The sequence below is a fragment of the Thunnus thynnus genome, chromosome 7, assembly GCF_963924715.1.
Source record: "Thunnus thynnus chromosome 7, fThuThy2.1, whole genome shotgun sequence".
Taxonomy (NCBI): Eukaryota; Metazoa; Chordata; class Actinopteri; order Scombriformes; family Scombridae; genus Thunnus; species Thunnus thynnus.
The window spans coordinates 16,144,396-16,167,672 of NC_089523.1; the positions used below are offsets into that span (position 1 = coordinate 16,144,396).

General features: G+C 39.5%; 2 protein-coding genes across 3 annotated transcripts; both read left to right on the plus strand.

Moving 5' to 3' along the window:
• Positions 1-264: 264 nt before the first annotated feature.
• Positions 265-10,505, plus strand: LOC137186001 (NACHT and WD repeat domain-containing protein 2). Of its 2 annotated transcripts, none has more exons than XM_067594599.1 (10): positions 265-457; positions 573-661; positions 1,684-1,791; positions 3,099-3,296; positions 3,687-3,828; positions 3,944-4,098; positions 4,848-5,192; positions 5,424-5,525; positions 6,098-6,902; positions 6,994-10,505. In XM_067594599.1, the coding sequence occupies exons 1-10, from the start codon at positions 367-369 to the stop codon at positions 10,122-10,124; spliced, it is 5,166 nt and encodes a 1,721-aa protein (XP_067450700.1). In that variant the 5' UTR covers positions 265-366; the 3' UTR covers positions 10,125-10,505. The 2 variants fall into 2 exon arrangements, with proteins under 2 accessions (XP_067450700.1, XP_067450701.1); XM_067594600.1 differs by having other exon boundaries at positions 3,690-3,828.
• A 575-nt stretch (positions 10,506-11,080) lies between these two features.
• Positions 11,081-22,515, plus strand: LOC137186002 (probable E3 ubiquitin-protein ligase HERC6). Its single transcript, XM_067594601.1, has 23 exons — positions 11,081-11,329; positions 12,343-12,493; positions 12,772-12,848; positions 13,527-13,754; positions 14,023-14,114; positions 14,203-14,330; positions 14,573-14,727; positions 15,117-15,172; positions 15,296-15,387; positions 15,505-15,564; positions 15,656-15,752; positions 15,860-16,040; positions 16,334-16,485; positions 17,001-17,120; positions 17,234-17,332; positions 17,483-17,662; positions 18,378-18,518; positions 19,048-19,214; positions 19,647-19,713; positions 19,822-19,892; positions 20,332-20,515; positions 21,399-21,501; positions 21,657-22,515. Exons 1-23 carry the CDS (start codon positions 11,101-11,103, stop codon positions 21,875-21,877), a joined length of 3,051 nt encoding a protein of 1,016 aa, XP_067450702.1. The 5' UTR covers positions 11,081-11,100; the 3' UTR covers positions 21,878-22,515.
• The last annotated feature ends 762 nt before the right edge of the window (positions 22,516-23,277 follow it).

Below are 23,277 nucleotides of genomic sequence, written 5' to 3' on the forward strand. Positions count from 1 at the left end.
GTGTGTGTGTGTGTGTGTGTGTGTGTGATGGTGCCTTCTTGTAACTTAATCATGTGTTTATTTGTGTGAGTGTGCACCTGTCCTACAAACTTGAGTATTATGTACACAAGTGAGAATTTATGTGATTGACTAATGCATGTGTGTGTGTGTGTGTGTGTGTGTGTTGTGTAGACGTTCCAGTCACTAGTAGTGGGTGTGATCATGATAACACACTCTATAAACACCCGGGGCCAGAATTTCCTGAGTGCAGCAAGAGGGAAAAGGAGAAACACAAGCCGGAGGAGAGACAGCAACTGTGAACCTTTAATTTGGCCCATGAAAACTTCCTTTTAAACTTATTTTTTAAACGATACCTACTGATCAGGCATGTGCTCCAGAGGAAAAAAAACGGACCGATCTTCTAATTCCAGCTGCAGGTCGTCCTGTGTGAAACTTTATCTGTGCTCCAACCCAGAGGGTATGTTCATGAAACTTAAGTATCAGCAGAATGTTCAGGTTTTTTAAAGGCAGATAATGTTTGTGCTTTGTGTTTGTGAATAGATGAGTATCTTGTGTGTTTATGCTCTGTATAGATAGCGTGATGGAGCGCAGAGCTCTGAGAGAGAGTGTATTCCCTGAACTTAGAGAGCGATGCAGACACACACTGGGAGTGGACATCAGGGTGAGTAAACATAAAATTTAGTAAATACTGCTCCCTGCATAGAAAAAAAAAGTCAATTATAGCTTCCATCATCTTGCAATTGTGTGCATGATTGGATGTTGCACTTAGGAAAGTACTATTTTTTAATGTCATCCTAACTCCTGGTGCTATTAATGACTGTCAGAGAGGTGGAGGTGATGTTTAACTAAGGTCCAGTGGAGAAAACATTGTTACTGTATCTTCCTCGATGGGGAAAAGAAAGATTACAACTTCACATCAAATCTATGGCAGAAAGTCAAGTTACAGGCATTAAGTTGCATTCTATTAACAGTGATATGTTCCTGAAATAGGGTACTGGTAGCACCACTCACCTTTTCACTTGATCTAGTGGCTGAAAAGTCTGCTGCTTTTTAAAGTCAATTTCGTGCTTGTGTGTGTTTTTTTGCTTCTATGAATACAGAGTCTGAATCAAAAGCAGATATTTGCATGATCTCAATTTATGTCTGCAACTAACAATTATTGCCATTCTGAATGAATCTGTCAATTATCCCAGACATTAAATTGATTAAAAAAAATATTTTGTCCATTAAAAAACAACTATTCAATTTACAAAGAAATAAAATTGAGTGACTACCCGATGCATGGAAGTTATTTCATCCATAATGTCCGTGTGTGTGTGTGTGTGTGTGTGTGTGTGTGTGTGTGTGTGTGTGTGTGTGTGTTTTTTACTCTTTCACACCATCCCCCCAAGGCCATTACTGTAGAGATAGTCAATTCTCATCAACTTTTCCAATTTGACAAAAAAAAGAGGAAGAAAAAAAGATGAGCAGATGTAAAGCGACTCTGTGTGTTGTGTGTCCATTTGTGTCCTTTTGTGTGTGTGTATGTTTGTGTATTTAATCACCTCAGGGGCAGTTCAACCAGCACATTGTGCCATCTCTATTCAGCAGCATGTGTATTTAGAAAGATGGAAGAGAATGATACTGAGCCATGACTTGTTATTACATCTCACTGTGCGTGTGTTTGTGCGTGTCTGTCTGCAGGTGATAGACCCGTATGAATCCAGTGATCCCAGTCGTTGGCCAGATGAAAACACCAGACAGCAGCTGATAAAAGAATGCAGAGAGAGCTCTGCTGGACCTTTTTTACTGGTAAATAAATCGCCAAGATTAAAGGACAGGTTCACATTTTTTCAAGTCTGTCCTAAAACAACAGTCAGGTGCCCAAATAAACACTGATACATTTTTTTTCTTGCTACAATCATTCCTCTTGTTCATACTCACCGTTAAAAGATCCCTTCATAATGCACTTTTCCTAATGTATTTAAAAGTTTATTTGAAGCTAATATGAGGCTTCAGCTGTCTAAATTAGTCAAATCAAGTCAATGTTTCAAAGTTACATTCTTTGTAGAGCTAAATTCCCTCTTTTTGTTAGGATCCTTCTGCTGCAGCTCAACAGGAAAACACTGTCCGTTAAGACACAAAGTGGGAATTGTACACTGGAAAGGCTGTAACTGTGAAAGATATGTGACTAACTCAGATTGTTGAAGCCTCGTATTATCTTCAGATACAATTTTTAATACATTTTTGCTCAAAATAAGGACTTAAGATTTTGTCTTCCATCACTAACATTGAAAGCACATTTGGAGATCTTCTAATGATCAGTATGAATGAGAGGAATGATTACAGAGGCCAAAACCTCTTTCAGTGTTCATTTGGGCACCTGACTGTTGTTTTAAGACAGACTTGAAAAATTGTGAACCTGTCCTTTAATGTAATGATGAGAACAACATATACCAGGCTCTACAGGAGAATTGTAGTGGTTAAAATCATAACAATAAAGTTACATTTGCTAACAGCTGCTGTTAAATCAATTGAATCTTGAGGTTTTTAGTATTATCTGCGCAGATTTATCTGTAGTATCTGGGGGTCGGACAGACTATGTTGTAACTGGAAAGTCACAGGTTTCATCACCACAACAACAATGTAGCTATTTGAGCTTGTGGCCTCAATCAAGACTTGATTGTTTCTCCTGGCGTTTCTTAAATTTGACCAGCTCTCAGAAGGTAGACACTCAGATACCTATTTGTCAGTTTACTCATTGAATCACTATCTTGATTAAAAGAAAAAGACACATGTGACCAGACTGAATTCCTAATTCTAATGTTTAAAAGTCAAACAATTAAATTCAAAGGACATAACAAAGCATGACTTAAAAATTCAATCAACACCTCTCTGGCACAGTCTACAGCTGAAGATAAGACTCCATTGGACTACACAGGTGTTCCTGTTTTGCATCCAGCCCCTGCACTTCATCAGTCATGTATTAATTTGTAATGTCACATTCATTTCCATCAAAGAAGAACAATGAGTTGCTGCCAAGCTTCATTCATCCATAAACGCAGTACAAATGCATCCTGTGCTGCTGTTCCCTCTGTGTCCACATGGCGGTGCTGCAGGCTCTGATCGGACATCAGTATGGTAAAGCCAGCCTGCCTGCCCAGGTGGAGGTGTCAGAGTACCAGATGCTGCTGCAGGAGAGCCAGCAGGCGGGCATCAGCACCCAGGAGCTGGAGAGAGTTTACAAAAGGGACGAGAACAGCATCCCTCCCTCCTACTGCCTGACACCTCCACACAGACACACCTGCTGTCCTCAGGTAATTACTCTGAACCTCAGAAATACACCATTGATCTATTCAGTCAGTTACGGTATTTACTGTCAGACTAAATCATAATTAAGATCTGCTTGTTAAGGAAACAGGAGTAGGTTTGTCCAAGTACAGCTGCTAATTAAATGTGAGTAAAAAAGATTGATGGGTTGGTTTATTTTATTGGTATAATTATATAGACCATAAAAAATTAAAATATATCATTTAATATCCTAAATATTTAATAATCCTGGATGTCATCACGTGTTTATATCCTGTATATCAATATTTCCATAGAGTATGTTAAATAATAATTATCCCTCTTCTCATTATTTTTGATCATACTTATGAAACTGTGATGCTATTTTCTAAAATATATTTGACTTTTTTTCTGTTCAGCAGGCAGATGTTAAAGAGGAAGAGGAGAACAAGATGGAGGATAAAGAAGAAGAGTTGAGGAAGGTGTTGCAGACCACTGTGACTCTGTGTGTCCACAGTGGTCTTCTGACTGCAGAGAAAGCTCACAGATATTATAGATCAGGTGAGCTAATATGTTTTAATGTCTGTGTGAGCTATAATATGTCTGTGTGTTTATATGTGTGTTTGCTCTGTGTTCAAGTATAATGAATAAAGTGTGTTTTGCTGCCTCTCTCCAGCCCTGGATGCAGATCTACGATTTGCTCTGGAGGGTCATCCTCGTAGTGACATCATCAGACGCTGCGTGGTTTACATTCACAAGGTTGTCAACGCCAAAGGCGAGCAAGCGAAGGGACAGATGAGTTCAAACCTGCAGCCGCAGTCAGAGGCAGAGGTGAGACTCCATCATTTAGTCATGAACTACTGAACACATGTTATATCCTACAACAGAAGAAGTATCATAATACTCTTTCATTCACATACAGAGTGGTGTGAGTCATAGAGAAAAATACGTTTACTGTGTCCAGAGCAAGACAAACTTTAATCTTTAAGTTTTGAAAATGATTCCTGAATTAAGTGATACAACACCAATATTCTTATATTCTCCATTTTGGAAAAAAAAAATACAGCTGAATATTTGGGTACTTTTGCATGTCAGAAACCCAGTTTTCATTACAGAAGGAGCAAGTGCACACATGTTTATAACGAGACAGGTCAAAATCATAATGAAATGCATGACATTTTTGTTAACTGTAGTTTATGAATCACCTCTATAAACATCTATGAACAGACATCAAGAATAAGATTCATGTAAATATGACAAAAGAAGCATAACATCATCATCATGCTTCCATTAATAAAGAGTATGTGCAAAATAAGTGCTCTTTGACTTTTATTTAAGTTCATTTTTATGATGAGTTTCTGACAAAAACATGATTTTGTGGACTATCTGAAATGTCTCTCTCATATATCTGCATCTTATAGACTTTGCTCGCATAAAACCAGTCGTTTCATGTTTTATAGATGTGATTGTTCGCTTTTGTAGAATATCAGAGGTAGCAGAATATAAAATACTATCTTCGTTTACTTGAGATGTAGGATGTATCAAACGTGCCACAGAAAGTGTCCTTTCTGTATTTTCAGGCAGACCCTGGAAGTACAAAACCCTCTGAGGAAGAATTACTATCAGAGATGTGTGATAGCTTCCTTCGTGGCCTCATCACCTCCTGCCGGCTTCTGGTCTACACCATCACCACAGAGTGTGACCGTCGCCACGGTTACACCACAGCCAGGAGGCGGGGCTTCACTGAGTCTCTCTGCCAGCAGGTGTTTTCTGACATGGTGCAGTTGATTGGCAGCTCAAACGTCTCAGAGACCAGTGGAGACTCTCACCTGGGTGACGCTTTGGCTCGAGAGATGGCCGAGCAGGAGGAACTTTGTACCATCCTGTCAAGATTTTATGACGTCATACGCCCAGAAGAGGAAGAGGTCAGGATGAAGGGGTTTTTTTTGAAGGGTTTCCAATGACAAAAGATTAAATCTGTAGATATGATCTTTTTTGTCCCTTAATAAATCAGATCTGCTGTTTGTGCGTACTTTGTAACACACATTATAGATATTTTCTCATTTTCTCTGTGTTGTGAAATTCTGATGAACCTCAATGCCAAAAAGTTGAGTTGCAATATAACATCACTGGAGTTTACTTTTCATTGGTTGTAGATTAAAGCGTATGTGGAGCAGAGCGACCAACAGCGCCCGCTAGTGGTCACGGGAGGACCGTGTGCAGGGAAGACAGTACTGCTGGCACACTGTGCTCAACAGGTAGCTGGAATGACAAGTGAATTATGAAACTCAATATATTGACAGATGTTTCAAGGTGTATTAAAATGCCAATATGCATTAACTCCCCTCAACTCCCCCTTTTCAGGAGACAATAAAAGAAATGCCAGAAATAAGTATTCACAACTAAGTATGATGGGCACTCATAAATGTTTTTTTTGTTGCAATTTTCATTTTATTAAATCGATCGAGCAGCAGTCTACTTAAAAAGAAGAATGTTTCTCAGTGCTCACTCTACTCATTTGTGAATTCAATTGATTTTTTTCTGCCTGGAAGCACTTTAAAGGACTTAAAGAGATTTAATATAGAGGCAACAAGAGGAGTTTGGTTCTAGTGTCTAGTAGCTTTATCAAGAGAAATGACCCATATGACTAAATCATATGTTCCAAATGTAAAAGGGTTCAAAAATAAGACAAGTTCATCAACAAATAAACAGTTAAAAACAAACCTAAGGGCAAAACAATGCTAACGAGACATTTGCACTGTAATATGGTGCTACAGAGTCTGTACTACATGGTCCTGACTATATGTGTGTTTTTTCTCTCTCTCTACAGATAAAGTCTTGGCTACAAGAAAACAACCCTGTGGTGATCACTTATTTTACCAACTTGTCAATCAACCCTTCTCCAAATCACCTGTTGTCCAGCCTTTATTATCAAATCACCACTCACTACTTTTCCTCTACGTGGGGTACAAACTTCTACATTGGCACCGATCCTGACGATCCTAACTATATTAGTAACCAAAGAGACAAAAATTTCAACTGCACTCCTACAGCTAACCAGGATCCTCACCATGAATCCAGCACCGAGGTTTCTAACAATAACCTAAACCTTAATACTATGCCCTGCCCAGACCTTGCAGACCCCAAACATGTCGTCTTAAAACCTGATGTTAGTCTATCTGAGCTTAAAAAACATCTCTCCCTCTCCCTCTCCCTCCTGCCTTCTGCTAAGCAGCCTTTAGTTCTGATCCTTGATGGCTTGGATCAGATCGGAAATAACTTTGCAGCGCAAATCATTGACAGCCTACCCTCCCCCCTTCCTCCCGCAGTCAAACTCATCCTGACAGTCTCCTCCAACCGAACTCCTGTCCTGCAGGCCATCGAAGCACATTACCCACAGTGCAGTCCACCTCCCTGTGTTTCAGAGGGCAGTGAGAAGAAGTCAGGATATGTGTGTGTCCGGCTGGGGTTGGCCGACAGGAAACAGTGTGTGAAGATGTTGGAATCGCTGCTGAGCAGTTCAGGGAGGAAGGTGACATCAGGACAGCAGGCGCTGGTGAACCAGGCGCTTGCTTCCTGTTGTCTGACTCTCTATGCTCGCCTCCTGCACATGCACACATCTCTCTGGCTCTCTGGTATAACTGATTAGAGTTAAATAACACTTTTTGGAGATATAATCACCTTGCTTTTCTCTTATTCTGCTTCTTTTCTTTTTCCATCCATCAGATTCAGAGCTGACTGAGTCGTCTCTCCACGATGGCGTCCATTCATCCATTTCTGCACTGCTGGATCACCTCGAGCAGAAACATAGTCCTGGTCTCGTGGCTCGTGCCGTCTCTTACCTCACCCTCTCCAGGGCTGGACTCACAGAGGCCGAGCTCACCGATCTCTTGTTCAGCAATGACAACATACTGGCTGAGCATGTTCAGCGGGATCAGAAGGTCACACAAGTAGACGTAGAGAAACTTCTTTTAGATTTGAAGAACTTTCTCATCCGGAGGACAGTTTCAGGGTCACAGGTTTTGTCCTGGGTGAGCAGGCATTTTGGGCTAGTTGTGGCTAAGCGGTATTTAGGCACTCATGAGGCGAGGAGTGAAATTCATTCAGAGATGGCGGATTATTTTAGTGGCCGATGGGCCTGTGGAAGTACTAAACCACTTCTTACTGCCCCAATGAAAATGTACACAGACAGGCAGCCATCCAGCCAACCATTTGTCTTCACTTCTTCCTCCAAAGAGGTTGGCCGAGTGAACTTGAGGAAGGTCGTAGAATTGCCGCATCATTTGCAAGAAAGTGACAGGTGGGAAGAGTTGGAGCATGGGCTGCTAATGTCACTGGGGTTTCACCAGGTTATGGTTCGAGCTGGACTCCTCGGGGATCTAGTAGCCATGTTGAAGAGGGAGAGGAGATCATCCACATTCACCTTTTCAAGAGAAAGAGCACTCCTAGCGAGCATACTGACGTCTTCGGCTTGCGTCTTGCAGAGCTCACCCCTGGAGCTGCTCACAGTGATGGAGACGAGCCTCCTCCCTTGTCTGGAGGTGTTTCCTGAACTCAAAGGTTATGTCAGAGAGATCAGAGAGGAGAGGAGGAACAGAGGTAGCGGTTTAGGTGTGGCACTTTCTCCTGCTCCCTCCACTGTAGCCTCCATTCAGTGTTTGCAGTTTGATGCTGGAGCCAGGGAGGTTTCTGTTACCGAAGTAGCTGCGACTGAGTGCGGGATTGTCACAGAGATCATGGATGATTGTTCAGCATGGATATGGAAAGGCTCTGGGTGTGATGTAGCTAAACTATCGCTAACATGTGAGCAGGAGGAAGTGAAGTTTGCAGGGGTGAAAAGTAGCGGACAGTTTATGCTGCTTTCCACTCAATGCAACAAGCTTTTCTTGTGGGATGTGATGGGCCCAGAAATGTTCCTGGAGGTTAAGGACCCTTTAAAAACAGAATTTGCTGAATCAAGCAAACAAAAAAAAATCAAGGGGTTTGTTGCATGTCAGAAAAAGTTGTGTGTGTGGTGGAAAGGTGCGAGCTCTGTGAGTGTGTTTGAGGCCTCTGGTGAGACCGTGACTCATTTCCAGTGTCAGAGCTGTGTGACCTGTGTGGTTTGCTCTGTTAATGGCTCTTACATGTACTGTGGGCAGGAGGAAGGCACCATTTCTATATTTGACACAGACAGCGGCAGTTTCCTTGGCATCTGTTCAAACTCAAACCACAGTTCTGTTGTATCAATAATCCTGTGTGAAGATAAGCAGGAAATGGCATGTGTTGACAGCACGGGGGATGTAACCCTGTGGGATGTGGCAGCCAAAACACAATCGCCCAGACCAGTCAAAGAACGCTTTACTGGGGGTAAACCTAATATCGTGCTCAACACAGATTACTCAGATGAAATCAACACTTTATTGGTGTGTCAATATAACCAGGTTACAATATGGGATACATGTGACTGGGAGGTGTGGGACCAGTTCTTAGCTCCACAGGGTAGGGCCTTCATTCAAGCTGTGCTCTCCCAGGATGGCCACCTTTTTCTGGCTTTGTTAGACACCTGTCCCCTGGTTTTGGTGTGGAGGGTCAGCACAGGGGAGTGTGTTCTCTCCTTAGAGACAAACAAGCAACCTCTTACACTCCTCAAAATAGCCTCAGATGTCACATGTGTCACCCATGACGGCTGCCTCTTAGTGTGGGACTCTGAGATGATATACACTGCGGGTGCAGCTCCAAAAATGCAGCGTGGAGTGAAAGAAGTGGTGGTGGAACAAACAGGGGAGTGGTTCTACACCACTGATGGGTCAGAGACAGTGTGGGGATGGAGCTTAGAGACAGGCTTTCCACATGCTAACTTCCAGCATGATGGTCCTGTGGAAAAGCTGCGGGTTTCTCCGGATACCATTCACCTTGTGACGCTCTCAGCGGGAGAAATTTATGTTTGGGTGACAGAAACAGGGCAGAATATCCTGCGAATCAGTGGCAGCAGAGCTACAGACATCCTGATAACGCCTAATAGTAACTTTGGGGTGAGCATCTCTGACAGAGGGCTGTCTCGGGTTTGGAAGCTGGCAAATGGGGGCATTGTGTGCAACATTCACATGCACCTATCTGACGCACAGGTGTCGCCTGAGAGCACTTTCCTTATTGGGTGTCGCCGTGGAGACCTGCTGGCTGCCAGTCTGTGGTCGGGCACAATCAGCAAGCGTTTCTCCTGTGTGGAAAGCTCAGAGCACGTTGTTGCTTTTCACACGCTTTCAGAGCACCCAGACTTTGTGGTGGTTATGGTGGCCTCAGGGGGATTATACACCTGGAAAGTATCAGAGGAGACAATGTGCAGGCACTTTGAGCTGCCTGAAACATTTCAATGTCAGCCACAGGTCTTCCAGATGTCCTCTGATGGGAACTACGCACTGCTGTCCATTGATAATGGAGCCATCACCCTGCTGGACCTGTCTCAGGTCAGACTGTGCTCTTTTAAAGTAGAGGGTCCTATAATAAAAGCCTGCCTGGATAAAAGTGGATGCTTTGCTGCCTATATATCCCATCCTATCAGCCTGGAGAAAAGCTGTGTCTGTCACCTGCATGCGAGGCCTGTCCTCACAGTGGTACGACTCTCAGACGGGGAAAGAATAGGGAGCGTGTTTCTGTCTAAGAATCCCTCGACTCTGGTTATGTGTGAGCAACAGTGTGTGTTTGTGGGTTTTGAGGACGGGTCTGTGGGTGTGTATTCTATCTTAGATGTAATGATCAGTGGGGAGGGGTTGGTCGGGTGCAGGGATGATTTGAATGGTCAGGTGAGAGAATGCAACTTTGACAAGGAACCAGTCAGATGGTTACCTCTAGCCATCCCAAATATGACGTGGCCTTAGCTACTGTATATAATACACTTTTGAACAAGGATTGTGTTTTTACAGTGCATACTGTATGTATATATTTACTTTAGTTTGATACCACACAAAGGTGAAGCACATGTCTCAGAGATGTTTAATTTGTAGATATATATACTGTACAGACTGATATAAACATACTGTATGTGTCTATATGTCCAACAGATCTGGGGGACACATGATGGTCTGTTTTTTAACCAGAAAACTCATCTGTCTGAAAACTGCATCATCATTTGTTTAAGTTTCAGCTTGCTGAGTCATGATGATGATGATTCACCTGTGCAGAAAGACAAACACAACATTTATCTGACTTTCATTTCTGTGAAAACAAAACCAATATCTGATCCTTATGTACTGTATTGTTGACACGTTTATTTGAAATGAAATAAAGTTGTTGTACATACCAGATTCACTTCTTATTTTGTATTAAAAGGCAATGTCACTTTTTACATTTTGTATTAGTAAGATTAAAAATTACTTTATCCTTTTTTTTTTTTTTTTTTTTTTTTTTTTTTTTAGAAATGTCAGAAGATATCGTGTCTATACTTAGAAAAAAAGAAAAGAAACTGGCCTTTTGTTGACCACGAAAATTATCACATAAATTTGTTCTTAAGGCATCGAAATAACAGATATCATCTCCTCTCATGATAATTACGGTTGTTGTCATGGTGCCTTTCGAGTCACTGTTAAACTCGTAAATTTGAATACTCCAGCCATACCGGTATCCAACTAGTGGTAAATTGCTTACTCTTGCTCGGAGGTAATTTTACCCTGTAACACAAGTATTTACTATGTTACTTATTTAAAGCTCCGACCGCATAGCTTCCACACGCAGCAGCAGCAGCAGAATGACTTGGTTCTCATAGATTTTTCTGATGATGACACTGGCATCTCCGATAGCTCTTGAAGGCAGCACCAGCTGACAAAAAGAGTTTGTGAACTCGTCAGTGCAGTTCAGATGGAGATCATGGCGCAGCTGTACTGCTGGGGGGACAGCTCCAGTGGACAGTTCGGTCCAAAGGCAGCCCACAGTCCCGTGTCCTGGTCTGTCCGCGGTGTCATCACCGACATCTGCTGTGGGGAGCGACACAGTTTATTCCTCACAAGAGATGGGGACGTTTTATCCTGTGGACACAACTCACAGGGACAACTTGGACGAAATAGTGATAGAGATGGAAGGACGCCAGGTAAGTAATGATGATAAGTTTGTTATGATGATAATAAGGCAACAGCGTAGCTCACATAACAAGAAATATCCATGTAAGCTAATATAATAATAATTATGTTTTATATTTTTGTTAAGTTGAATAGTCAATATAACTAAAATACCCTAACTAAACTAACTTAAATAACGTTATATAACGTTTAATGTAACGTTTTTTTTCCTTTTTTCCTCATAACATGTAAACTTAGCTTTAACTTATAGCATCATCGAACTTGTTTGGTACCTTTTCATAAGTCTTATCAATAATTTACTCCTAGGGTGTTGTTTCCCCTTAGCTGTGCGCCTAATGAGTTTACAGCTGCCATCTAAAGTTATGAATCATCACCACACACACAAACAAACACATAACGCAGGCTCATCAAGTGAGATTTGTTTCAGTTTCGTTTCCCTCTCGTCAGTCCAGACAATGAAAGTTAACTAGAAGCTGCATTTTCAAGTGCGTTTGGTTCAAGTGCAGTTAGGAAAATTCGACATTTTGAAGTTTGCTGTTGATTACTGAATATCAACTGGTCAAATAGCGTTGCATTCAATATTTGGGAATGCTGGTTAGCTTTGGTGTTTAGTTCGGTAAATTGAAGAATAAAGCGAGCATATAAATGCAGATCCTTTGCATTAAAAGTAAAATTTGGTAAAAAGTATTGTCAGTAAAAATGTACTGAAAGAACTCATTGCGCAGAATGGTGTAGCCTACGTCTTGTTTTCTTGTCTTGTATTATTATATAGCTACTGCACAGTTGTGTATTATTGGAATTATGATTATTAATGCAATAAAAAGCAGTTTAGTGCTGTAGCTGCAGCTAATTTCACATGGCACCAACCTGTCATGCTAAAGGTTACATTTGAATTTGTCTGTCAGATATTATATAACTTATAACACATCTTTACCCAGTTGATAACTACAGTATTGCATTGAATGTATTGTCTAGATGTGCGTTTTTGACATTTGTGTGTTTGTGTGCTGTCATCTGGTGTAAGGTCGTGTGCAGGGACTGGGTGAGGTGGTGAAGATTGCTTGTGGTCAGGACCACTCTCTGGCTGTGTGTGCATCTGGACACATGTACTCCTGGGGGGCGGGAGAGGATGGCCAGCTAGGGACGGATCCAATGTACAACAGTCACAGACCAAGGCAAGATCTCATTCTATAGATATGTTCTTGAAAGCAACATGGAGAAACATTTTGACTAAAACACAATAAATGTATGAGAGAAAAGTAATCTTAAAGTACTCTTTTCCATTGTTTAGCCTATTATCATCTCATGTATTGTATATAGCCTAGGTATTGTATAATGTAATATAATGTATATTGATTGAATTCCATTTACTTGACTTTTTATTTTGTTTGCATTTATTACTCCTAGTTATTATCTGTTGTCTTGTCCTGTCCTGTCTTGTCTGAACATACAGTCAGGTGCCTGTGCCACTAGCAGTGCCGGTGATTCAGGTTGCTTGTGGAAACTCACACTCCCTGGCTTTGACTAGAGGTAAGACACTGAACACCCTGATGACATCTCTCAGTGTGTTTACGTGAAACAGTGTAAACTCTTTAGTTTTACAGCTTGATGTTTAATGTAGTAGTGTTTTTATTCTCATATGTCACCATATCACTGTGCCAAATCCAGTTTTCCCTTCAGGCACATAGTAATTAATTAAATGTTAATAACAATTTCAGCTTCAACAATTCTTGCTGCACCAGACAGCTGAGAGATATTTCAATCCCATGAGACTGTCCTGGTTAAATATTTGAAAAATAAACTGTATTCAAAAAACTCAGAGCATATAACACATTACACTTGGCACCTGTGATCATGTTTTGCTCACACATTTTTGTGAGCATAATCTCAAGATAAGTGCAAGATTAAAAAAAACTTGCACCACAGGTTTCGTTGTAGAGTGGATGACTAATAGAGTGGATGGTCTGATTAGATTTATATAATGATCATAAATGTGTCTGCTGAGGAGAAACACATTTTCTTGAGGCTACTGCAACTCCTCCATATGCTTCATAATTTACAAGCTTCCGATTAACACCACTTGTATTGTACTGTGTGTGCAAATTAGTTTGCTGAATATGACAAATTAGCAGATTATTCCATCAATTAACTTAAGTAATGACTTCTGTAGCATAGGATGATTTTTCTGCATTGTTTCCTCCTGTCCAGGAGGAGATGTCTTCTCATGGGGTTTAAACAGTCACGGCCAGCTGGGTCTGGGGAAGGCGGTGTCACTGCAGTACACACCTCTCCTGGTGCGTGCCCTGATGGGCGTAGCAGTAACCCAGATATCGGCCGGAGCGGCCCACACTCTGGTCCTCACACTCTCAGGCCAGGTGTACTGCTGCGGGGCAAATAAAGACGGCCAGCTGGGGCTCAACAGGGTTGATGAGAAAGGTACAAATAATTCAATCACAAACTCAGGCAATACAGGCAAAGAAAGTCATGACTGCTGCAATTTTAACACTTGACAAAAACAGTTAAATTAATTATTAAAAATATAATTAATATTAAATATGGAACATCATTGTGTCACACAATGTACTATGTACTTACGTAGAACTTTTTAAGGAGACGATAGGTATCTAAAATATCAAAAAACTCATTATCATTTTGAACTAAACATACTGTCCCTTGTTTTTTCATTTCTTATCATCTTGAACAGGCAGGTTCAACATCTGTATGGTACCTGCTCTCAGACCTCTTGGTGTCTCCTTCATAAGCTGTGGAGAGGCTCACTCTGCAGTGTTAACAAAGGTACCAGTTTCCAAACAAATGACTACGGTGCTACAACCTATGGTGTCGCTCTTTAGTTCATGTTATTGTGTGATGCTGTAATTCCTAGGAGGGCAAAGTTTTCACTTTTGGAGAGGGAGCCCACGGTCAGCTTGGTCACAACTCCTCTGCGAATGAAGTGAGACCCAGACTTGTTGATGGTCTGGATGGACCAGCCTCACAGGTTGCATGTGGCAGGTAAACAAAATTATTGTGCTTACTGTACTATACATGAACACCAAAACTGATATTTTCCCTTAATTTGGCCATTTTTGAAGTGACACAATCATGATATATTGTTTACAATAACTTCAAGAATCTTTAACTTGAGAAAATTGACTAAATACTTGTAATATTTCATTAATTCGTAGAATAGTTTTACAACATTTTAAGTTTCTTTTTAAAATAAGTGCTTTGGTTAATTGGTTCATGTCTTACAGGCATCACACTCTGATTTTGGGCTCTTCAGGCCAGCTGTGGGCTTTTGGCAATGGGGTCAAAGGTCAAATTGGGACTGGACTTGCAGAGGGCAGCCTGACTCCTACTCTAGTACAACTTCCATGGACCACTGACAGTGCAGCAGCTGTACCCACAGGTATGTATGAATGAATGTGCAATGTGTTGATTAGCTGATTTTAATAAGGCAGGTTGGGGTTGATCTGTCTTCAATGTTGTTCACATTTCTCCCAAAATCTGCAATTATCTCAGGAGATGCAGGGTGCCTCCTCAGTAGCAGCAACATGGTGGTCATTGGATGAATTTTTTAAGTTAAAGGTGTTTTATTCTTAGATAGCGACTGTCGGGAGTAGAATTTTCAATTTAATGAATATTTGAGTATCTCGAAATTTGAAAAACAACTCCTTTATCATTTATGTTTTCTGTAGAAGTAGACATTCTATCACATATTGGTTTATGTTAAACGTTATAAGACAGGCAGATCCGAATGACACGTTTGATTTTTTTTCCATTTCTTTGACTTAACAGGCTTGAAAATAGCTGCTGGGTGGAATACAAATTTCACTTACACCTCACCTACACAGGTAATATGTTAAACCATTAGACGTCCATTGTTTTTATTGATTTCCACAGAAAAACACTAATACCTAAACTGATATTCACTTGGATCGTCCCCATGCCTCAAAAGTTAATTTCTGTCTTTTAAGAACTTGGAGCAACATCAGACAACTGGGCGGCTTGATGAGACAAAACTGAAAAAATGGCTGTCAATGAAACAAGGCACCACAGAGGCAAAGAGGTCCTTTTTCATCACTGTTTGTTATTGTACATATGCACATATGAAATATCAGTCTTATATACAGTAACTGCAGGGTTTAGAGGGCTCTCCCAATGCATTTCTCTCTTTATCCGACAGAGAAATCTCCTCGATGTTTCTCACAAGTTCAAGTCTTGTTGCGAGTTTCACAAAAGCAGAGTGAGTCCTTTTCCTTTTAGCTTGCTGCTTTTTGTGATGTTCTAGTAGTTTATGTCATTATTTTAATGCTCTGCTTTATTTTTGTTGTCAGTGGGCTTCCATCAGAAGCAGGTGCCTTAACTGTGGACCTCGAGGCTGCAAGCCAAGCTTTCGACCAGCTCCTGGCAATACCATGGATCAAACAAACAGTTGAGAACATCCTTTAAATGATCTTTACATGTCATTCAGATTATGTTTTTCAAAAAATGATTCATAAACATTGCCATGTTATCTGATGAATCTGTTTTCCATGCAGGTGAACCTAAACTTCCTGATCGATTTGCTTGCGACTTCGATGAATGAGCTAAAATCACCAGAAGTCATCCTGATTCTGCTGACATGCCCCCTTCTTCAAGAGGACTCTAACGTCATGAAAGGGGCGCTGCCTTTGGCTGTCATTATAGGAGAACTGAGCGAGAAGACTCAGAAAACACTAAGTAAACAACAACTCCATCAAACTTTATTTTGGTCCAAAGTTTACTGTACAGGATTGACCAACATCATAAATTTAGACATTTTATATAGAATATAGCAATGACAGAATTGTTCAGTATATGTAGATATTTATTATTTTATTCCAAATTTTCACTTTAATGTAAAGGTTCTATTTCCTTTTGGATACAACCTATCCAATATAAAACTATATAAATCAGACTCTACTTTGCTCTTTAATATCTTGTGTTCCTTCACCTGATGTGTGAATATACCGTATGTTTTCTTTTTTCTGCAGGGTCCTTTTGGTCTTCCCTGACATCCTCCATGTTGATGAAGCACATCTTGGTGTTCAAAAAAGCTCTGGGTTTCATGCTGAAAAACGGACTCTTGGAAACTCACAACCCAGGAGTCAGATATCTGCTGGAGGCCCTCAAACTACTCTACAAAGTCAGCACTATGTTTTTATTTCAGGCTCAAATCTATGAAACGTTTGCCTGTTTGTAATCAAATATGAAATCAAAAATTTCACCATGGGACTCCTAAACACAGAATTTGACCCTTAATATATTTTTGAAAAAAACAAAAAAAACCCCAAAAGGTTCAGAGAGAGTTGATTGTATTGAACCTTTCAGAAAGTGAAGAAGAAATGCTGGTATTTTCTTGAGCATAGGTCTATCATTTTCTAAAGGATATACATTCAATTATGTCACATGGTGACTTAAAATACATCCGTCTATCTTATTAATTGGCTAATTGTTTAACCTATAAATACTGACTAATGCCTGTCACAAGTTATCAGAGCTCAAGGTGATAAAACTGCATGTTGTCCATTGAAGGCCTGGCAAAGGGGTCTTGATGGGCTATTAAGTAATAAATGCATTTATCTCTTACTGAATGAAAAAATTATGTCTATGTACTTGTGTAACTATTTTTATATAATATATATATATGTTTTTTTACAGGCAAACAAAACTGGAAAGTCCTACAAAGTCCCACTGAGCACCTTTTACGTAGAGGAAATCATTGGAAATGTGCAGCCGGTGGTGGACGTCACTCTTTGGTGGGAACTCTCTAAAGTGGAGGTGAAAACATACAGTACAATAGACATGATGCTGCAGTGTTTCAGGCAAACTATACTGTATGTCTGAGGTACTTTTAATTTCTTTTTTCTTAAACTATTGATATTTTCTTTAAGGATGACATCAACACACCCGCCATCTTCTGTCGCTACCCGTTCCTGTTCAATCTGGTTTGCAAGGTGGCGGTCTTTAATGTCTTTGCGTTCATAATGAAGGTATAGTATGCATTGACAAATAAATTGTTCATAAACATGAAGGTCTGCATCCATAAATGTAAACATCCATTTCACCGTCTAATTATATTGAAATTGCATTTACATCTAGTTGCAGCTTTCTTGATTAAAAAAGGGGTTTTGTTATTACAGAAAGCACACAGTATCGTTCATGATCCGGCTTTAGAGTGGCCTGATGAATTGTTGGCACAGTCTCTACACTCTGCTACAGCCCCCGTCTTCCAGCTAACTCTGAGACGAACTCACCTGCTGGAAGACACCTTCAGACAGCTCGGTGCAGCAGACCACTGCGCCTTCAAAAAGGAGCTTTCGGTAAGTGTTCAGAGGCCAAATGTGGTAGCTAGTGTTTCATTCATTCATTCACTTCATAAGAGAGAAATTAAATCACTTTCTTCCTGTAAAGTTGTAAAGCCAAATTGCCAAATACAGTGAAAATTAAAGCTAAAATTGGAGGTAACTAGACAGCAGGAATATGCAGAAGTAACTGCCAGGAAGTATACAAATACCAATTAGAAAATAAGTTTGTTTTATTGTATTGAGAACTAAAATAATGTGAAATTTTATTGACCAAAGAAGAAAAATTGTCAATTTTTCTTGTCAATTATAGCAACTAGAGGATTGTGTGACAATGAGCTGCCAGAGTAAGTCATTATGAATTTGTAAGAGTTTGCTTGATCAACTAGTTCATACAAAAATGTGGTTTCACATCCCATTTATTTAAAGAAGTCAAAGATTTTTTTGGCCATTGCCATATAATTCCTTTTAAGTGGAAAATTTACAAAATTGCCAACTAAAAGATTTTTAGTTGGCAGGTGAGAAGAAATGTATTGGCACATTTGCACTCAGCTGATATTTATTTAGTATGTGCTACTTTGAAAACAGAGCCAAACACAAAATGGCTACAACTTTTGAGCATTGCATCATTACATAAAGGACATTTACAATCTGAGCGGATTCTAATGCAGTTTGTGCTTAAGGATGCTTCAGCAGGATATTGAAAAAAAAATTATTTTTCTCTTGGTCCTAGGTGCAATTTGTGGATGACAGAAAGGTGATGATGGTCAACAGAAAGGACCTCTTCCTCCACCTGTTTGATGAGCTGATGGATCCAAAGTCTGACCTGATCATGTACAACGAGAAGGAGACTGTGGCCTGGTTCCCTCCCAGGGTAAGACTCGCTATTTAAAGAGAAAAACATGGACCTGTAAACAGCTTTCTTCCATTTTATCCCCATTAAAGGTTTTTTTTTTAGGGACTTTTTCCTTATTCGAATCAATGGCCTAAGGAAAGAGGATGTTGTACAGATTATAAAGCCCCCTGAGGCAAATTTGTGATTTGTGATATTGGGCTATACAAATAAAATCCCTCAAGACACAGTAAACTTCAAACTGTTACCTCTATATATATCCTGACACTATTGAATTAGCTTATTTGTGGCTACAAAATGCTTTTAATATATATGAATATGATGTACAAGTGTGATGATTGCTGTAAAACTGCAATCAGATGTTAAGAAAATATTGTTTTATCACATGAATGTTCTCACATCATTTAACAGTTTTTACTCTTTTATTCAAAACAGCTGGAGATGTGGTTAAAGTTAAAGCAACACATGCTGTATATATTTGACCTCATCCTCCTACGAAAAACTAGAGGGTTATTAACTGATACTAAATCCTTATGCATTTGTCTCCAAGCCAAAAATGGAGGAGAAGAGTTACTTCCTGTTTGGAGTCCTGTGTGGCCTGGCTCTCTACAACCACAACATTGTCCGCCTGCCCTTCCCGCTGGTTCTCTTCAAGAAGCTGCGCAATATCAAACCCTCACTGGACGACATGAAGGAGTTTGATCCTGTAACGGGAGAGTAAGATGGGTTTAAAAATGCACCACAGACCTGCTTTGCAGTTTGCTTTTGCACATACTGTATCTTTATGTGGCTATATTTTAGCCTCTTTTCATATAAAATAGGGAAATCATTGGTTTGGTTGATGTTTGAATCTACAGTTTTTCTTCTGTCACCAAATGTTATATCTAATGCCTCAAGTAGACTGGAAATAATGATAAATTGTGGCACTTACCTTACAGTTTTGAATCAAATGTTTCCCAACATTTTTGGCTCCTTGAAACAAAGCCTATGTCCCACCATGTCGAGAGGTTTGACATGAATACCTTTGAGAGGCCTTTTAATAATCCACAACAAAAAAAACCCTGAACCTATGTCAGATCAGAGAGGCAGATGTCTGATAAATTCTGATAAAAAGTCTGTTTTCAAATGTTTACTGTCTTCTGTCTTCAGGTGTTTGCGGTGCATATTAGAGGACTACTCTCCTGATGTGCTTGCAGACATGGACACTTCTTTCACTGTAGGTGTAGCTCAGTTGGGACCATCGCCAGTGTTGTTTCATACCACTCTAATGCATACGTGTGTTGCTGCAGTATTCCAGTCTACATCTAGTTATTATTCTTTACAGGTGCCTTGGGCTGGTGAAAAAGTTGAGCTTGATCCGAAAGAACCTGGAAAAATTCTCACGGATTCAAACAAGTACGTTTATGAAGAGTAACTGTATGTAACAATCTTCACAGCACTCACAAAAGCATGGATTTTATCTATCTGTGTAATGGTGTCAAATGCAAAATTACCAATACTCATGTTGGCTTAATCTTGCTTTTGCTGCCATCTAGCTGTCAAAAGTTGTTCATGCTTTATGACTACTTCAAAACTATAACATTACATCACTCTGGGGAGGATATTGCATGTTACTTTTTAAAATCCCTGCTTGTCATACATGCAGACTTTACTCCACAGAGGGAAATGCAACAATGTTTTTTTTTTCTCATTAAAGACTTCCTGTAGTTTGGAGTTACTCTTGGATTACATGATTTAAGAGAAATGATATACTGCGATACTGTTCATTGCAGTGTTATAGGTGATGGACTTGGTTGAAGCAACTTGTATAACACACAGTTCTTTTTCTTAATAGGAAAGAGTTTGTGGAGGCTTATGTCAACTATGCCTTCAACAAATCAGTGGAGCGAGTGTTCGAAGAGTTCAAGAGAGGCTTCTTCAAGGTGTGTGACATCGACGTGGTGGAGTTCTTCCAGCCGGAGGAGCTGCAAGCAGTGATGGTGGGACAAGAAAACTACGACTGGGAGGTTTTCAAGCAGGTTCGTTGAAAACTGCAACAGGTTTTGACCTCTGAACTTTGAAGAGAGTGAAGAATTTAATGAGGATAAAAGAGTAAAGTCTGCAACTAAATAGAGTTCTGCACAAATCACATAGACACTGAACTCTGTTGTTACATACATGGATGCTCAGAATGGGGATAGTTAGACAAACAAGACATAAAAAGAACATCTTCATGCCAAACAAGATTCAATATAAGCACATAAAACCACATTAACTATAAAATGTGTATATGTTACATTACTCCTGACAGTTTTCTTACACATACCATAAGTTTTAAGATTTACAGAGAGGTGAAACTTGAGAGAAGTTAAGTTATGTTCTGAGATGTGAGCAGGAACAATTTTAAAACTTGGTGTTTGTGTGTTTAAGTGCTTGTAGGTAAGTCATCCAAGACTTGTAAGTCAGCTGCCAAACAGCAGCTAATTTCACGCAAGAAGCTTCCAAATTCACATCATCAGTTTCAGTGTCCATACTTTCTTTCTTGTATGTTTTCTTGTTTGACCTTCTGATGGCACAGCTCAAGAATGAATTGCTTTTTGGTGGTTTCATATATTTTTACAATCACAAGAAGACACAAATCACAATTTAACTCTACCAAACAATAAAACTGATGACTTCATGCTAGGTGAATGATCACCTGTCCATAGACAAGTAAAAGTCTATATATACTGATTATTTTACTGCACAAATATGAACTGAAATCAAATGTAAAACTTGGTTTGCTTTGGAAATTGTTCGGCAGCAATTGTAAATGATATACTTTAGTTTGAAGTCACTGGGAAAACCACAAGCATGAACCTATAACTCAGAAACCTCATTAGATTTCTGTTTATATTTGTTTCTTTTTATTTTTCCAATTAGAACACAGTTTATGAAGGCGAGTACCACGCTGCTCATCAGAACATCCTGACCTTCTGGGAGGTGTTTGAGAAACTGACAGCAGAGGAAAAGAAAAAATTCCTGTGTAAGTATTAGGTATCAGTTTATGAGATTTTCTAGCAGTTTCAGATTTAATTAAGGGAGAGAAAAAATAACTTTATCTTTAATTAATCAAAGATGCTTCCATTTATAACCCTATCAGATCATTTACCATTATCTTTTCCTTGCTTCTGTCGTCAGTGTTCCTCACAGGCTCCGATCGTGTCCCCTTCCTGGGTATGGAGAGCATCAAGATGAGAGTCGCTGTCCTAAACGATGCCACTGAAATCCACCTCCCAGAATCCCTCACCTGCCATTGCCTTTTATTTCTGCCCATCTACAAGAGATACCCAGTTGAGAGAACAATGCGTGAGAAGCTTCTTCGGGCTATTTATAACAACAGAGGCTTCTTAAAGAAATGAGACACCACAGGCTGAGGAAGTGAGGGCTATTTTAAAAACAGTCCTTATTTTCTGTTAGTTTGGACATTTTTATCGCTACAATCTGCCAAGTGTAATGTTTACTTTCCCTTCTAAATATAGACTCTTCAAAAGTTTAATGTCGTAAATTAAGTTCTAACTAGGAACTGGGCGTGTGGGGTGTGTTCATTATAACTGCCTTCATTTGAATTCTTGTTGGTTTATAGTTTTTACATTGAGTGCAGTTTAGAGGAATTTAACTGTTATGAACTATTACAAGTAGAAAATATGAGAAAAGAGACAACAAGAAAAGAAATAATAATAGTCTGAAATCCTGCATTTGAAAATTAGTTAGTTAAGTATTCAGATGATTTCTGTAGCACTGAGATGATAATTTCACTCACTGACACTTTGCATCATGACATTTCTAGCATTAAGTACAGTTATAAAGTTATATACAAGCTTAAATCTTCATATGTTTGTCATTTAAGAAGGATAGCAATACAAAAATGTGTATTATTCAGGAAATTCACTATTTTACTGCCATTTGTAGCTTAATATCATGTTAATCCTGTTCAATGTTCTTCTCTGCAATATTGTAGTTTATTATCAAGTTGGAAATAAAATTATTTTAAATCATGTTTTGATGCACAGGATGAAATATGTTGTTCTTACCACCTGTCAACACAATCCTCTGGTTAATTCCTGGTTTATTTCACTCCTTAGTGGACAGAACTTAATAAACTTTATGTGAACTTTATAAAATACTATTCTTGATTTTGTAGCCAACAGCAGGTCTAATATCCAAATCAAATTTAAAACACATTTCACTTAAAAACTGGAACAAATCAGGGCTCGTACAGAAATGATAACAAGATTAAATCGTAGTTGTCGGTGCTCAAGGGTTCGTTCCTCCTTTTCCTCCATAACTGGTTAATTATGATTCTGTTATGCAAATTCAGCTTGAGGAGTTTTCAGAGATTAAAAAAAAAGAAATCACATTTTAGAAAAGCGATGGACGCATAAAACACAGCTCACACCCGAGTAGCTCCATCTGTCAGACTTTATTTACCTGAACAATATCAGTCAATTCAGTGATTTGACAGGTTGTTTGCTTTCAACGTACTTTGACAGTCAAGGCTGTGGGTCCATTCATGTTTAATCATGAAAAAAATGTTTAAATTACCTGCAACATAGAATGAATCCTTCTTAATGCGATGCTGCAGCTGCACTGTTTCTATTTAAATGAGAACTTGTCACAACATTTGGAAAAAACTTATTTATTGGCACCTCAGTTAACTGACATAAGCATTTTAGCGTTCATCAATAAAAACAAAGTTTCATCTGAGGACAATGCAAAGATCCTGAATTTTGAATAAGTTCCTGAATTAATTTAAGTGAAA

Excerpts from the sequence above, each read along its gene's own strand:
- LOC137186002 (XM_067594601.1), top strand. The coding sequence starts at position 11,101 with ATGGAGATCATGGCGCAGCTGTACTGCTGGGGGGACAGCTCCAGTGGA. Across the intron at positions 15,753-15,859 it reads TACCATGGATCAAACAAACA|GTGAACCTAAACTTCCTGAT; the intron begins GTTGAGAACATC and ends TTTTCCATGCAG. Across the intron at positions 17,333-17,482 it reads TCTTTGCGTTCATAATGAAG|AAAGCACACAGTATCGTTCA; the intron begins GTATAGTATGCA and ends TTGTTATTACAG.
- LOC137186001 (XM_067594599.1), top strand. The coding sequence starts at position 367 with ATGTGCTCCAGAGGAAAAAAAACGGACCGATCTTCTAATTCCAGCTGC. Across the intron at positions 458-572 it reads TCTGTGCTCCAACCCAGAGG|ATAGCGTGATGGAGCGCAGA; the intron begins GTATGTTCATGA and ends TGCTCTGTATAG. Across the intron at positions 3,297-3,686 it reads GACACACCTGCTGTCCTCAG|CAGGCAGATGTTAAAGAGGA; the intron begins GTAATTACTCTG and ends TTTTCTGTTCAG.